The sequence below is a fragment of the Portunus trituberculatus genome, chromosome 27, assembly GCF_017591435.1.
Source record: "Portunus trituberculatus isolate SZX2019 chromosome 27, ASM1759143v1, whole genome shotgun sequence".
In the NCBI taxonomy this organism is placed as follows: domain Eukaryota; kingdom Metazoa; phylum Arthropoda; class Malacostraca; order Decapoda; family Portunidae; genus Portunus; species Portunus trituberculatus.
Genome location: NC_059281.1, coordinates 14,685,868 through 14,702,668, shown reverse-complemented (window position 1 = coordinate 14,702,668; position 16,801 = coordinate 14,685,868). Strand labels below are relative to the sequence as shown.

General features: G+C 42.5%; 1 protein-coding gene across 4 annotated transcripts; it reads left to right on the top strand.

Moving 5' to 3' along the window:
* The first annotated feature begins 37 nt into the window (after positions 1–37).
* LOC123509631 (enhancer of mRNA-decapping protein 4-like) lies at positions 38–16,761 on the top strand. 4 transcript variants are annotated; one of them, XM_045264064.1, is made up of 25 exons: positions 38–155; positions 1,772–1,867; positions 2,190–2,395; positions 2,810–3,008; positions 3,192–3,342; positions 3,698–3,883; positions 4,144–4,259; positions 4,597–4,795; positions 4,980–5,259; positions 5,842–6,009; positions 6,465–6,646; positions 7,056–7,160; positions 7,409–7,630; positions 7,884–8,010; positions 8,276–8,909; positions 9,061–9,180; positions 9,302–9,400; positions 9,677–9,829; positions 10,134–10,258; positions 10,554–10,669; positions 10,951–11,116; positions 11,304–11,463; positions 11,674–11,878; positions 12,087–12,250; positions 12,664–16,761. In XM_045264064.1, exons 2-25 carry the CDS (start codon positions 1,791–1,793, stop codon positions 12,836–12,838), a joined length of 4,335 nt encoding a protein of 1,444 aa, XP_045119999.1. In that variant the 5' UTR covers positions 38–155; positions 1,772–1,790; the 3' UTR covers positions 12,839–16,761. The 4 variants fall into 4 exon arrangements, with proteins under 4 accessions (XP_045119999.1, XP_045119998.1, XP_045120001.1 ...); XM_045264063.1 differs by having other exon boundaries at positions 10,113–10,258; XM_045264066.1 differs by lacking the exon at positions 9,302–9,400.
* Positions 16,762–16,801: the final 40 nt, after the last annotated feature.

Genomic DNA, 16,801 nt, shown 5'->3' with positions numbered 1-16,801 from the left:
GATGCACATGCGCAGAAGAGGAAGTGGTCAGTGTTTTCGCAGCTCTAGTATTTCGCACGATAGCGGCTCGCGGTGACAACTTGTCTACCGTTTGAAAACACACCCTGAACACTGGCATTTCCTCGTCTCCCTCGCCATTTTCCGTCATAACCAAGGTACCACCAAACACTACACGGCGCAGGGAACACATAGCAAGGGTCATTACGGGGACTGGTACAGTGGAATAGCGGCAAATGAGAGGTGTAAGGAGGGCATGTCGGGGTAAGGTTTGCGTTTCGTCAGGTTATGTGGCAAGTACTTTCCTGAAGCTTGTAGTGAAGGCAGTGTAGGGATTGCGTTGGGTGGAGTGTGGTGTGTGTGGTGAGGAGAGAGTGGTCAGCTGAGCAGAGTGGCCATGTGTATACTAATTTGTACCTCCCTTATATGGCCCCCCCCCTCACCCCTGTGCCTCACTCGTGCAATTGTTATTAGTGTGATCTATGTTACTTCCATCCTGTTATTGTTATTTTTGCCTCTTTGACCTTCAGGATTTGGTATTGGTGCTCATATGATACTTGCTTTTCAGTAAATGTTCTTCTGTACCATTCACAGACACAATATTCCAACTTCTCACAAACTTCACCTCCACTTAGTTGTCTTACTGAAAATACTCTTGGTTTCCACACGGCTGATGATTTTTAGGTCTAGGAGGAAATATTCCTAGTTAATAATGTCTCAAACTGTTAATCAGAAAGGAGGAAGTAGATAGAAGTATTGGCAGATGAGTAATTAGACTTCACTCATGGCCTATTAGTCACAACAGGCAATCTTGTAATAGCGGCATGGAATAGCCTGAATAGAGATGTAGTGTCAGCAGTTTGCATAGCTTTAAAGAAAAGCTGGACAAATGCAGATATGGAGACGGGGCCACACGCGTAATGCCCTGGCCCTGCAAAACTACAAATATGTAAATACAACAGGTAGTCTTGTAATGGTCAGCATCCAGAATCAATTCAAATTCATGTTGTGGTATTGTAAGAGTTAGCATTTTTTACCATTTGTTTTCAGTAGCAATTATATTTACCTTTTTCTGCCTTATCAACTGAAATTCACTTACATCATTCCCAGTACTGTTACATCCTCAGTTTTTACCTCATGTAGTGCAAGTGGGCGTGGTGTGTGTTATTCACCACAGTCGTCTGCTGGTTACCCAGCCAGCCTTTCCCCTACGGAAAGAGCTCAGAGCTTGTAGTGACTAATCTTCGGGTAGGACTTGAGACCACATCACACACAACACACTGGGAAAGCGAGACCACAATCCCCTCGAGTTACATCCCGTACCTATTTACTGCTAGGTGAACAGGGGCTACACATTAAGAGGCTTGCCCATTTCCCTCACTGCTTCCTGGGACTCGAACCCGGCTCCTCTTGATTGTGAGTCGAGCCTGTTAACCACTACACTACGTGGTGTGTGCCAGTGTGTGTCTATGGGAAGGCGGGTCATTTTTTTTTTTTTTTCCGTATTGCCAGGCTAATGAAAACAGTTTATTACTGTTAGTACTGAGTATAGGTACTACAGTGGGGGGAGGGGAAGGGAAGAGTGTGAGAACTTTAGCTGGTCCTGCCTGGATTGCCTAGTCCTGCCCAACTATCCCACTACCTCACCTCCACTTGCAATGTATTTCACACACACACACACACACACACACACACACACACACACACACACACACACACACACACACACACACACACACACACACTGTAATTTTACCTTCACCATTTTCTGCAGTGTCATTCTTGGTGGCCAGATGGAGTCAGCTGGATATGAGGAAAGTGTTGGATGCCGCCAGGCTATCCTGAGCAACAACCAAACCACCCAGACCATGTGAGTACACCACCACCAGATGCTACACACACAAACTGAAGCCTGCTCAACATTTTATTAGTTGGTGGTGATCATTAATCAAATAACATTTCACTTTCACTCTTACTGTACTTATGTTGTTTTCATTCAGAAGTCCTGAGAACTGGTTATAATCTATTGAATGTCCAATTTTGTAAGATCTGAGGACTGGATTTCAAAGGGTAGACCATAGTACTTTAAAAACAGGGACTAGATGATGGGAGGGTTTTAATGATGACAAACGACAACAGCAGTAATGGTTATGATGACTTACTGCCTGTCTGTATGTCTGTGTGTCATGCAGTTCATTCGGTGCCAGTGAGGAGAGGTGGAGCAGTGTGGTGGTGGGGTCTGAGGTGCAGGTGGAAGTGGGCGCCACAAACCACACCTCCGGTTCCTCGGCAATCACCACCCGCAACATCAGCAATTACTCCTGGGACCACCACTACCTGTCTGGCAGCCTGGTGGCCCAGCATTCCTCAGGCAACTATGTGGCCTATGCCATCAGGGGTGAGTGAAAGCAGCAGGGCTGCCTCATACTCCCTTTTACCTTTCTTTTTGATTATTTACATGTATTTTCTTTATCTTTTCTTTTTCTCTTCATCTTCTTATTCTTATTCTTTATGATTTCTATTTATTGGAAATGAAGCAGTAGAATTTATTGTCTACACTATGAACTATGATTAATTTGCATCTGAAACAGGTTGTTGTGGCATTGCGCTTCTTGATATTGCAATTCCTGATGAGTAAAGTTTCTTCAAGAGTAGCAGGTAAACTATTTTATATGAATTGTGTTTGTGGTAAGGCTTTTGTTGATGGTCATATTCTCTGCACATAGGACTGTATTTCCCATTCATCTCCACCCTAAGTCCCCCAGTGCTTCATGAGTAGTCATTAACACACCCACCTTCTCCTGGCCTGCAGCTCCCCAGAAGACCAGCGGCATGGTGCGCATCATCAACAACAAGACCGGGGACCGTGGCCTCGTCAGGAACATCAGAGGGATGGTGCGAGACCTTGCCTTTGCCCACATTACCAACCGCATCATCCTGGCCTTTACTGACCAGTTTGGGACACTTTATGTATGTGAGGTCACAGACACTTCCAGTGGCACTTCACTCAAGTAAGTTTGTAAGGTAGTTTATCTGATTGTGGAATCTTTAAAAACTTACTTCAGCAGTAGAATATTACATCCCTGCTAGTAATGGGATTTCAATATATCCAATTTGCAGTATCAGAAGAAAATATTGGATATTATTTTTTGTTGGTTTTTAAAACTTGACCTTTCCTTGTGTGTTTCCCTCAGCACTGAGATCCTGGTGGAGGTGGCCAGCAACAGCAATGAGGCCAGTGACCACCACCGTGTGATCTGGTGCCCATACATCCCTGATGAACAGGCTGGGGGAGAGGAGGGGGATGAGCCAGCTCACCTCTTAGTGCTGACTCATGGCCCTTGTGTAGGTCACTCTTCTTTGCTCTGTTACTTATTCCAGAGATGTCCTATTTTGTTGCATTTGTCTGGAATTCTTCTAATGGAAGAGTAGGAATGTGGCTTGTTTGGTTAGATTGTTGTTTAGGAGGCACCCATGAAGCCATTCAGGGGACACGGAAAGGAGAGACGTAGCCTTTGTGTCAGAAGTCAATTACTGTAACAGGTCCGGTGATAATGTTTGCTGTGGTGTTTGATATACTTGACTAGCAGAGAATGAAAGGCATGGATGCATTAGTGTGTCTGGTAATGATTAAAATGTATTTGGTTGTCAGACATCCTCTGAAGACTGGCATCACTGATATGTTCTCACGTCCCCACAGGCTGAGATCTGGAACATCAGCGTGGTGCTGCGGGAGCACGGGGGGGGGCAGCTGCGGCGTGAGCAAGTCGCCTCAGGTTACCAGCTGATGGAGCAGCACTCGGCCCCAATCACTGATGCTGCCTTCAGTCCAGATGGCACAGCATTGGCCACTGCTGCTCTTGACGGCTATGTCAAGTTCTTCCAGGTGAGATTAATGTGTGGTGGCAACTTAGAAAAGCACAAAGAGAAGAAAAAGCTGATGAATTCAAACTTTTTATTGTTTTTTCCCCTCCCACTATTTCATAATGTGACAAGTGGGGGCAGCTATAATACAGTGTGGACTTCCAAACTACAGTGCAGGACAGAAGAGGAAGTGTTAGTGATTTTTTCATCTTTTGATTAAAAGTAGTACATGACACTTTAGATTAGGTATGAGTAGTGAGAAGCATTTTTTTTCTGGTACAGGTGTACATGGCTGATGAAGAGAAATCACCGCGCTGCCTGCACCAGTGGAATCCTCATGATGGGAAGCCCCTCTCAGCACTGTTCTTCCTGGATGATCACAAGCATCACAGTCCTGAGTAGGTTTGCCTTCATGCCTGCTATTTACCCTCAAGATCTGACCTCATTGTCATCTTAATGGAAATGTGCCTTATTCTCATTTATTTTTATCCAATATTCCAGAGCTTTTATGGGTCTTGAGGATCACTGTGGCTACTGCAAGCACTCCTTTGTTTTTTTTTTTTTTTTTGCTTGTAATGTTGCAATGCAGTGTCCTAAAAGAATATTAGATGCTTGGTCATGATTACAGTGAGGGGATTAATGCTCATAGTAGGAAAAGTCTTATTTTATCTATCAAATGATAGAAAAATGATATAGATTTTACTATATACACAATCTCTTTCTTGGCTGCTGCAGTGTACAGTTCTGGAAGTATGCTGTCACGGGCGCCTGCAACAATTCAGAGCTGCGCGTGTGGTCCTGTGAGTCATGGCAGTGCCACCAGACGCTGCGCTTTGTGCCGGCACTGCAGGACCCGCCACAGACGCCCCTGATATTCAAAGCCACCATGGATCCCTCAGCCAACTTCCTGCTGCTCTCGGACATTCACCGCAGGGTAGGTGGCGAGGTGTAATATGTTCACCTGCTTGTGGTCGTTCAATATCTTACTTTGTATATTTTTTACATATTTACATAGTATTTATTGCAGGTGTAGTATGTAGATAGACTTATTGTTTTTGCAAGGGAAATTTCTGATGTTATCTTTTTGAAATGACTGAAAGTGACATCTCCCATTTCAGGTGATGTATGTAGTGGTGGTGTACCAGGATGAAAACAGTGGTGGAGGAGGGGGAGGGGGAGGAGGGGGAAATAGTATTAGTGGAGGTATTGGTGGAGGGAATTGCTGTGTAGGGAAGAGCAGTGGTGGTGGAGGGGTGGGGGGCAGTGCACAGCTGGTGTCGGTGTCGGAGCTGCCAGTGCAGTACCCAGCACTGTTCCTCTCCATCACGGATGCTGCCTGGAAGCCTTACAAGCTGTGGAAGCACGACCACATGCATGATGCTGCTCAAAATGCTCATGGTGAGTAGGCACAACATGGCAGCCTTTTGTAAACTATTCATCCTCTGATTAGCTGTTTTATTCTTGATGTACACATTTCAGAAACTATCAGTTTTTCAAGTCCTCTGGTCTTTCACTTATGTTGCTTCCTTACTGCATATTATTGGGTATATATTATTTTTATTTATTTATTTATTTATTTATTTATGTTGTGGCCTATATCGCCTATAGGTTTACTTTAAGAGTATGTGTGGGAAGCGCTGTTCAGCTTCTGCCCATTAGTGGCACAGGCAATTTTATTTATAGTGGTACCCATATTAAGGCCCATATCACCACTCAAGTGCATCTTTGGTATAAGCACCTAGAACCTGGGTATCATGGTGACATGTAGGTAACTTTAAACCACTTGACAAATGGCAAAGCTTCAAAGTGGTATGTGGTGGGATTCGAACCTATGCGTAGATGTCCGCCTGATCCCACGCTCACCACCTTATCCACTACACCATTGCTAATTTACACTTGCTCTGAGCCTCAGCAAGTAATTTAATCATTAAACATCATACCTAAAATCACAAATAAGATAAAAAAGCTCCTTTTCTGCAGATGAGGAGGACATGGAGAGCCTGGACATGGTGGATGGCGTGGTGCTGCGGTGTGTCCTCATCAACACTGTGTCCCTGCAGGAAGCTACCCTCAGATTCAAGCCAGACATCCCCCTCACTGGGCCTCCCACACACCACCATGACCTTAGTGTGTCCCGGGACTCTATAAGTGAGTGGTAGGCAGCAGAGGGAAATTATCAGCCTTCTGTTGTTATTTACTTAGTCTTTCCCTCCAAGTCCAGTGATATTCCTTGCTTGAGATTTTTTTTTTTTTTTTTTTTTTTTTTTTTTCATTGCTAGGTTTGAGTAGCTTAGTCTTGGCTCATAATTAGTTTGAGTCATACCTTGATACTCTAAGAACTTGTGATATTGATTGCTGTTCTTTCCCTTGGACACCACTGAAAGGATGCTCAGATAAAATTTTGTCTCCTGATATATTTCCATTTATATCTAATGTCATATCCTTCCTATGATAGGACAAGAAAAGAAGAGAGAGAGGTGCAAGATAGGTATTTCTATCATTTGTCCTTCAAATCTGATTACTTGCATCTTAAATATATGTACAAATTTGAAGGAAGTTTTGGTGTTGGTGATGGTAGTGTTATTTTTGTGTTGTGTTTCCAGACGTGCGTGATGGCTTGACAGACTTAAGCCTGAGCACATCTGAGGTGGACACAAATGTAAGTAGGGAGAGGGAGGACAGGGAGGAAGAGCAGCCACCTCCCCCTCCACCTCCTCCAGATGCCCTCACCTCCCCTCAGAGCTCCAGTCTCTCCTCTCAGCACAACACTCCGGCATCCACCCAGGTTTGTCTTCTGAGCTTTTAGGATTTCATGTGTTTCTGTGCATTTGAGAAGGATTTGTTTAGTTTTGTGTTGCTTTGTTTTTTTTGGGTCTTTTGTGTGAGATGAAAGTATACCTCCTGTTTTTATCAGCTTAATTATGTTGTTATCTTGCAGTCATGGCATGTCAGTTACTTGTGTTTCTTATGTGTGTTTAGTTAAATGAAAAGATATTCAGTGATCTAATTACAACATGAATATGAATGCTGTATTGCCCTGAACTGCATGAGTTTGAATGTGTGAGGAGTTTATTAGTTTATTTGCCCACTACTTTGTTATTTCAATGGTTCCTGCTTGACTTGTGGCTGCCATGTATGTGGGGAAGGGCATGTTGCTTATTCATACGTAAATGTGTCCCCCCTATTGCCCACAGCCTCCCATGAACCTGCTCACACCAGACTCCTTCAGCTCTCCTAGACGGCCGGAGGATTCAGACCTTCCTGAGGAGGACAATGAGGAAGGCTCTGTGTCTAGCAAGGTGAGCTTTTTTGTCCTGTCTTGTTTGTTGGTTTGTTATTATGTCATAGTTTTAATTTTCTTCTCAAGTTAAGATCATACACTATCCATTTTAATCCTTTTCTTATCTGTCATGTATTTTTCCTATTCTGTCTACTCCTTGTCCTTTATGTGGGATGCAGACCTGATACCTAAGTATAGATGGTTACTTTTCTTCCCATCATAGACACTATCTTTCTTTATCTTATCTCAATGTCCCCTATGTACCAGGTCACACCCAACAAGTTTGATGTGCCGTACGCACCAGACTTTGAGAATGCCGCTCTGTCTCTGCTGCTGCGGTGTGGATCAGGAACCCTCATGCAGAGCAGCGACTCAGAGAGCAGCAGCAGCCTCAAGATCCTTGGTTCTGTGGTGGCCGGCTCCTCCACTACCCCTCCAGCAACTGCTCTCCCCCCTCCCTCCACTACCCCTCATCCTGTCCCTCTGCAGGTAGTATTAATTGTACTTGTCATAATCTCCTGACTTATTCAATTGCTGTCTTCCCTTTGTTCATGCCCCATATGACTGGTGTTGTGGTGTCCTGCCTCTTTTTAAAAATTTAATCAATCCCTCTGTTCCTCAGGACTATTGAACAGTTGTAGCCAGATGAGAATTAAATTAAGAAAAGCTATGTGAACCTGTTGATTTGATAGTCTGAACCTGTTATCAGTATTCAAGTGTCTAATCAAGTGTGACTCACCAGGATCATGAAGTCCCCATTGCCACTGCTGAGGTAGTGGTGCCAAGTAGTGGGGGTGTGGGTCGCACAGGTGCCAGCACCACCTCCTCCCCATCCCTGGAAGTACAACAGATCCTGCACTCCCAGAATGGTTAGGCTTCCCCATTGGATCCTTTTTCACTTCCTGGTTTTAATTTGTAGTTTGAGAGAGTTTAGATTGTGTTTCCTTACCCAGCTGACTTCACACATTAAAAAACAGTATCTAATATTCTTCTGCTATCATGGAAAACTGTTCTGTGTAAGTGGTGATGTCATAGTCTTGTCATATCTCAGTATTCAGGGACATGATATATTTTGTCAAGTGTATGAGGTTTCTTTTTAAACTATGATTATTAAAGTTGAATTATGTCGCTCAGGGAAGAGTGAGGAGTTTGCAGATGAGGATGACGAGGACCCAAGAGCCAGGGATGAGGCTGGTATGGCAGAAGACGAAGAGGAAGGAGATGATGATGATGAAGAGGAGGAGGAGGAGGAGGAAGAAGGAGAAGAGGAGGAAGATGAGCCTGAAGCACACCGGCAACCTCCCTCCTCCCATAGCCATCCACCACCACCACCACCACCAGACCACCAAGCCTTGCCTCAGCCTCTTTCCTCCTCCATTGTCAAGCCCCCGACATCCTTGCCTCAGCCACCTGCATCAGTCATAGTCAAACCAAAACCTCCTACATCCCTCCCACAGCCACCAACACAGCCCCCATCCTCCCTTCCCCAACCTCCACTGCCCTTACCAGAGCAGTCTCCTCCCTTACCCTCAAAGACACCAACATCCGGGCAGCAGTCCTCTCCTTCCTCGCTGCCACGGCCACCACCATCATCCTTACCACAGGTGCCTCCCTCATCCCTGCCACAGAGCCTGCCCTCATCTCTCCCTCAGACAGGCTCCTCGGTGCCACAACCTCTCAACACCCTGGCTCAGCTGACTCAGAAGCAGGCAGGAATGCATAGTCATGAGGTGGATCTCCCCAAAGCCCCTACACAGCCACTGGATCTGTGAGTACACTGGGCAAATTTCAAATGACTCATATTATGGAATTGTTATGAAAAGATATGTTGAATAGAAGAATAGGAGTTGGGATTACATGCATCAGAGTAGTGATATTACTACTACATTAAGCTCACCAAGCCTTGATCATCCTGGCAGGTTTGCGTCAGTGCGTGGTCTCCCCACACAGCTGACGTGTGCCCAGCTAGAAGCGGAGATCAAAGCTGGAACTGTCAGCCCAGAAACTTCAACTTCCCCTGCTGCCATGACACACCAGAGGTAAGCCTTTCCCACCCTGCCTTTGTGTGGTGCATTACATTGAGTTCTTCAGTAAACAGTATGAGCCAGTTGATTTGAGTTGTAAGCTTTGTTCTCTTGCAAGTAACGTTCCCTTCTACAGCAACTCAGCGCAGATCAAGAATGAAAAAGGCTTCAATTCTGTAGGCCACCCATCAGGCTCCCCAGCTGCTGACCAACTCAATGGTCCTGTGACACCATCGTGAGTCTTAAACCCTGTACAGGCTGCCAGAGAAAAGCTGTCCATTTGTCATGCACTCAAACTTTTATACTTCTCTGTTTTGTGTTTCTGTATTTGATCTGCAGTTGTTTTAGAAAGAAAAATTAGACTATATACTTTACACCATACTTTCCTGTTTGTAGTATGTTTTTTGTAATATTGTAGTAGAGTTACATTGTATCAGAGTGTGATGTGAAGTATTGGAGTAGAGTGCCATTATTTTTTGTCTTTGAATTTGATTTCACAATGTGTTTGCAGTGTGACGCCTGATGATGTGGCTCAACTTCGCACTCTAATGATGGGCTGTGTGAGCATTAGCCGAGAGCAGGGCCAGGTAGCTGTCTCCCAGGTGCGCTCCCTCGCCTCCAAGATGGATAAGACACTCCATCACCTGACGCAACTGACCAAGCAGTAAGTCAGGAATTGTCTTCATTGCAATGTCTGTTTTCTCAAATCTCAAGTTTCTCAATATGATTTCTTGATAGGATGTCATTTGTTGTCTCAGTAATATAGTGATGGTTAGGTGTGAATTTTTTTGGCTGGTAGACAAAGGTACTTGCAAAGATTTCTCCCAGTTTAAGAGAATTCCCTTCACACATTGTATTCTGTTGGATCAGAGACAGGTGATTGACACACAGGATTAGTACATCACAGCATGGTGTTCCATCAATTATGAATGCAAGGTAATTGGCAGACTGGATCTCTCTTTGGTCAGGGTGGAGGAAGTGAAGTCAGCTCAGTCACAGATTCAGATGGAGCTTCCCCGGGCACTGGCTGCTGCACTGCGGCCTGTGGTGGAGGGCACACTGAGGAATGAGCTGAGGACAGTGGTGCTTCCAGGTGAGATACTGAGGGTGGAGAGGAGCAGGTGACTGATGGCTGGTGATGATGTTTATTTTGTCATCCCTCTGTCATTATTAGCATTACAATAGCATTTTTGTTATTCATTATTGCCCTGACCAATATTGCATCATTACTATCTTCATGTGCACATTGTCATTACTGCTTTTATGTAATCATTTTTTGCGTGATCTTACAAGCATCTCTTACTTCATTTGATTCACAGATAACTGAAGCACAATATCCCCTTCTTTTCTGCTCTCCCTGACTCACTAATTACTTTCCTCTTCCCCAGGTGTGGTGAAGAGCTTGGAGCCCCTCAGCTCTCATCTCACACAGGAGGTGCATTCACTCACCAAGAACAGTGAAGGGCAGGTTCTGGATAGCCTCACTAAAGTCATTCACTCAAGGGTAGGTCTGTTCTCTTCTGATTTAACTGAAAATGAGTATGATGAAAAGTATTGATATATAGATTAGTTTAAGTATGAGTGATTCAAAATACTACTGGTGAACTTTGTGTAAGTACAGAAATTCATTAAAAACTCTTGAATATTGGTTCTTAGCTAAAAGTTCTCTCATCTTCTGATTTGTATTGTAGTGACGAATAGTTTCATTCTTTATTGTACTTTTGCATTTTCAAGTTTAATTTTTTTTATTTTGAGTGATCTGAGCCTCAATCTGTCTCCCTCTAGTCTTTCATTGATGGCATCGTGGGCTCTGTGGGGACGGCTGTGGCATCGACTGTGCAGAGCTCCTGCCGTGATGCTTACAACAAGCTGCTACTGCCTGGCCTTAATGCTCTCACACAGCAGATCTTTGCACAAGTCAATGAAAACTTCAGCCGAGGCACTAGAGAGTGTGAGTTTGAGAAAATGCTTACAAGAATATATGTACATAAGATTCAGTGCTGTATTTATAACTATCGGTCTTAGATTTACCATATTTGTGAAGCTCTTACATACTTATGTGGAAAGATCATTCAAAATCTTCAAAAGAAGTGAGTTTTCCTTGAAAATTTATTATATTGAAAAATATTTTGCCACAGATCTACAGAACCTAGAGAATGAGGTGCAGGGCGGCCGGACAGCAGTACAGGAGAACATGGGGAAGGTGTCACAGTCCCTGACTTCAGCGTGCAGCACTCTTTCCTCCCACTCCAAGTCTCTACAAGACAATGTCAACAAGCTTGTGTCTCAGCAAAACACGTCAGTCCCTCTCATCCTCTTTTGTTCTTTGAACCTTGTAACCAGATGTTTATTGAGATGCTTCTTGAAATTAAATCAATGGTATTGCTGATGTATGTAATTACACAGTGAAACCTTGGTTCTTGAATGAATGCCATTCAAAATCTGAAATGCTTTAAAACCAAAACTATTTTCCCCATAGAAATCAATAGCTGCTGTCCAATCCCCTAGGTTGTCTGACACCCTAACTGAGAGGATACGAGGGCTGGTACGAGAGGAAGTGACCCACATCCTGCAAGAACACCAGGCCAGCCTGGATGCCTGTAGCCGTGCCCACACTCCAGCCCCCACGCCTCACGCCCACAACCCAAAGGTGGCTCAGCAGCAGGTGCAGGGACTTATCTCCCAGGGACAGTTCAACACTGCCTTCAAGCAGGTAAGGAGGAGGAACACACAGGAACAGAATGGTGTAGAGTAGAGAAAGGAGAATGGTATGAGGTAGGAGAGTTAAGGATGGTAAATGTAGGATCAGAAAAGAGAAATGTAAAAAAAGGGAATATATTTGAAGTTAAGAAAAGGACTGGGGCATTCAGAAGTGAAATGTGTGGACAGTAGCAACCAGAGCCTTGTTTTCTCTATTTCAGGCCCTCTCTGCCTCGGATCTGAGTCTTGTCATGTTTGTCTGTGAACGTGTCAACCCGCAGCAGGTATTCAACATGACGCCATGTCCTCTGAGTCAGGATGTGCTCCTCTCTCTTGTCAACCAACTCTCTTATGACCTCACTGTCTTCACTGACCTCAAACTCAAGTAAGTCTCCTCTAGGATTACAATATTGATTCTTACTATAACTTCCATTATCATTGGTTATTAATTAAGTTTTGCAAGTAGGTTTGTCATGATTCTGTCACTACAGGTGTGGTTTGCATTACTTTTATGTTATTAGCCTGGCTTGAAGTCATGTAGGTAGCCATCCCTTAGACACATGACATAGAGTGTATGTCTGTTATGCCTCTGTGTTGTCAGAAGTGACTGAAAAGGATTAAGAACAGACTGAATTCCTTCCTACGTATGCTTATTCCTTTAATGAGGGAAGGCATACACTGGCAAAAATAATTAATGTCTTCTAAATCATAATGCAGTAAGTTAATCTAGACACAGCTTCTATCCTGCACCCTAAGTGTTGCTTTACCACTTACCTGTCACCTCATCCTTGCCTTTAGGTATCTGGAGGAGGCCATCATGAACCTGGACTCCTCCCACCCAGTGACACGGGAACACATGCGCTCTGTGTTGCAAGGCTTCCAGCGCAATATGAACATGTACCTCATGACTCACCCCAACAACAAAAAGGTCAAAATGCTGCTGATGGCTGTGAACCACTTGGTCACCTCATAGGGAGGTGACTTGCAAGATTGGTGAGGGTATACATAGACAGGGATGAAGCAGAACAATGTACATAAGTATTTCTTCACCATATACAAATATAAGATGATATTAGCTATCTTGTTTGGTGCTGTGTGTGTATGTTCATGTGTGTGTGTGTGTGTGTGTGTGTGTGTGTGTGAGAGCTGAAGAAATGACAGAATTCTTGTGTGTATGTGTGTGCCTGTGTTGTGTGCTGCTGCACATGTTATAAACAAAAATGTAAATATGATGCATTTTACTGTGTACATATACATATTATGAACCCTAATTCTGCCATAGAAAAATTCTAATAACTAAACTCAATCATTGGTTATTTATTCATTTTATTGAAATTTCAATATGTTGCTGTCAATAGTTTTGTGTGAAAGTGGCACATGATATGGCTTGTGAAGTTGTTTCTTTGATTTTGCAGGTTAATTTTAAGTTGTTGATATATGTAGGAATTATATTTACTTTGGAAGTTAGTTATTTCAAACCCCAAGTAATGTATAAGTTGAGTAAAGGAGTGGCACTGAAGGCAGAGAGTGCAGGCTCACTGAGGGTGTGTGCATCATGCAGTCTTTGTAGCTGTGTGGTTAATGTGCTTAGGAACAGTTTTGTAGTCTGTCCGTTTGTCTTTCTGTCAGTCTCTCTCTCTCTCTCAGTCCCTTCATATCTACCATCTCACTATGAATCTTTTGTCAATCTATCTCTGTCAGTCTGTCTCTCAATCCATTTGTTATTAGGACCACCTGTTCCTAAGACTTCTCCAAGTAGATGACCATGGCTGGAGAGGCTCCACTCATTGTTGTCCCTGTGTACCCTCTCATTCACTTCACACCACCCTAACTCTCACCTTCTGCCATCCCATTTCTCTTTGAGTGATGTCATTGTTTTGCATCTGCAGTATCTACAATGCTCATGTATATTCTCATAGTCATCAGTCATACAATTTTCTACAATATCTTTGGCCAAAACATCTTTGAACCATCTACTTGACCATCTCAAGTCACATTTGATTTCTTCACCTTTATTGATATACCACTCCTGTTAAACACACTCATCTTGCATTACATAGTACAGATTAATTTTTCTTAATTTCTTGTAACCTTGCAACCTTTAGCGTAAGATCGGAGATAGTCCGTCCTGGGAGTAATGATTTTGTTTTGACGTAGGTGCTGCTTTGTAATTTTTATTTCATTGCGTACACCAACTCTAATTATTTCTTTTTCTTTCTTAAAATCTTTATATAAGGAATGTTGCCATGAAAAGTTGCAAATGTATTTTCTCCTATAAGTCTTGTGTGATCTTCATGTGATCAGTCATGTACATACTGCTGCTGCACCATTTCATATCCTGAATATGAATTTTCTTTCTTGCAATATTCTAAAATACAAGTCAATGATAGTTTGCCCTTTTAATAGTTAACGACTGATGGTGCTACACCTGTCTTCTGACCTGTTTGCTTGTGTCAGTGGGGAAGGTACTGCTGGCTTCAGACTGCTGTTCTAAAGGTTTCAGCCACCGTAGGATGTAGGTCAGTGGTTCCCAACCTTTTCCTGTAGAGTCACTGCATACCACCTGGTTCCAGAAAACTCAGTTCCAGTAAATATCAGTTTATTCACAAGTAAAACAATGAACTAATAACAAGGAACATACTTGTTTAATGTGAGGGATGCATCTGTTTCTTTTTCACCAAGTGACCAATACCAGATTATCTTGTGTAAGGCAATAATAATTTTTCTGAGAAATGAATGAATTTAATTTAACTAAAAATTGCATATGATCCTAAAAGTCCTCATATACCACCTGCAAGGTCTTCACATACCAGTACCACAGGTTGGGAACCACTGATGTAGGGGCATGGAAACCATTTATTGTTGAGTTCTGGCCATCTTAGCAGTGTTGTTCTTACACCTGTCAGAGGAAGCAGCAGGAGGGCATGGTATTAATCTCAGAGGAAATACTAAAGGTATCTATTTTTATGGTAATTTACTCTTGTTGGAAGTGGAGGATGTGGACGTGAAAGGAAAGCTGTTCATGCTGGAGTAATCAGCCTTGATCGGGGATTCTGTGCAGTATTTTTAACTGAATCTATGCATTGTGCAAAAAACTGATGTCATATTAGAAAGATTTCACATTGTGATTTATTTAAGTTGTATTTATGATCAACTTTTAATGTATTAGAATTATATTTTGTAAATTTTTTTTGTATTGTAAACGAAGGTGATATTCAGATTGTGAATAATTGAGTTATCTCCTAGTTTCTGTTGTAAGGGAGGAAGAATAGCTTGTGGGCATGTCATGATAATGGCATTAAATGAGGAGGGGGATTAATTATTTGCATCCACCTTGCTTTAGTGAGGAGAATACTGGAGCTGAGTGTAAGGAAGGACTTTGAGAATACTGAATGGAAAGTACTCTTGCAGCATGGGAGCCTTGTGTGTGTCACTCAGTTGTACGGTAGCCTCGCTTGCCATGGCTCGAGTCTTGTATTATAGTACAGTAGTAGTACTATATAGTTTTGGAAAGTGTTCATGTCATGGAAATTGGCTAGGAACTTGTAGAAAAGAAATGTATAAAAAAGTATTGTGTAGAGGTTTTGTATTTTTTTATGTGAACTCAAGGAGAACTGTGACTGGAAGCATGGAGTGAACCTAAGGTCAAATATGCTATGGAAGGAGGACAATCTGGTTGCACACTCTTGTAGTTGTGTAGGGAGATTACTAACAGCATATTCCCTGTATGTCATGAGAGGGGACTAAAGGGATAGGATATATACTGAGGGGACTGGGGATCCTTACTCTGTGTTTTTATTCCTACAGTGAAACAAGGCACGATGTCTTGCATTGGCCTCCACTCCTGAAAGGGAGGTCAGTTTGGTGTGTATGTATATGTGCTTGTATATCTGAAATAATTTTCCATACTTTTTATGTTGATTCAACTTGTATAGTGATCTGAGGTGTTTTGTTTGAGTGTTTGTGGGTGAGTGGCATACCTACGGTGAGTGTGGTGTACATATTTCAAAGACAAGGTTTGAGGGACTGTCTTTTTGCCTTAGGAATGTGAGTGAGAGCAGAGTTGGGTGGGGGGAGGGTTAGTAGGAGCCAATCTACCATGAAGGGTTTACAATAGTACTAAGTATTCAGATAGATGAAAAGTAGCCACCTTTACCTGGGAGCAGAAAAATGATACAGCAAAATGTTACTTTTGTTGTGTTCATGTGGATAATTTTGTCAATGGGTTTGTGCTTCAGACTTTAAAGTATTGTTTCCCTATTATAATTACATGTATGTTTGTGTCTCCTGAAATAATGATTAGGCTCATATACAAGCTGTTTGTAATGTGTTCCATAATTCATATTTCTGAGTATCTGCATATACTAATTAATTTTGTGTTAGGAACGGTGTATTTTATTTTTGTACAGAAACTCATTGTGTTTATGTATACAAACATTTTTCTAGAGATGGAGAGAATTTTATGAGAATCTTGTACTTTGTTTGGTGATGTACATGAGATGAAGGTTGGCCAAAATGTGATATTAGCTTATGGCAGCAGAGGCACCACCACCACCATCACTTGAATATGTCAGGTAGTGTCCTGTAAGATGAGTGCTGTGAATCCTCTGTCACAAGAACATCTGTATAATTTTTTTTTGTCATGATTTTTGTGTTCATTATTTGTTCTTGCATTATCTTATAAGGTGGAATGGGAAAGAAGGTGGTGTCACTGTGGCCTGTGTGTCTTCTTAGCCAAACTTTGCTCTCAAGTTGTTATTCTTATTAGGATATTCCCATGATAGTGGTTTTGGAAATTTAATTCCTTGTGTCACATTGAAATAAAAACAGATTCTTGCAATTAATTTTTGGACATGTAATTGTATTTTTAGTTATATGAATAAATTAATTATTTAATATTCGTATCTTTCTAGTGTAGCATGTTACAGGAGGGACA

What these genes read in the sequence shown, in the direction of transcription:
- LOC123509631 (XM_045264063.1), top strand. Translation starts at nt 1,791, where the DNA reads ATGGAGTCAGCTGGATATGAGGAAAGTGTTGGATGCCGCCAGGCTATC. An exon ending in TGTGGCCTATGCCATCAGGG is followed by an intron (nt 2,396 to 2,809) that starts GTGAGTGAAAGC and finishes CCTGGCCTGCAG; the next exon opens with CTCCCCAGAAGACCAGCGGC. An exon ending in AATGGTCCTGTGACACCATC is followed by an intron (nt 9,401 to 9,676) that starts GTGAGTCTTAAA and finishes ATGTGTTTGCAG; the next exon opens with TGTGACGCCTGATGATGTGG.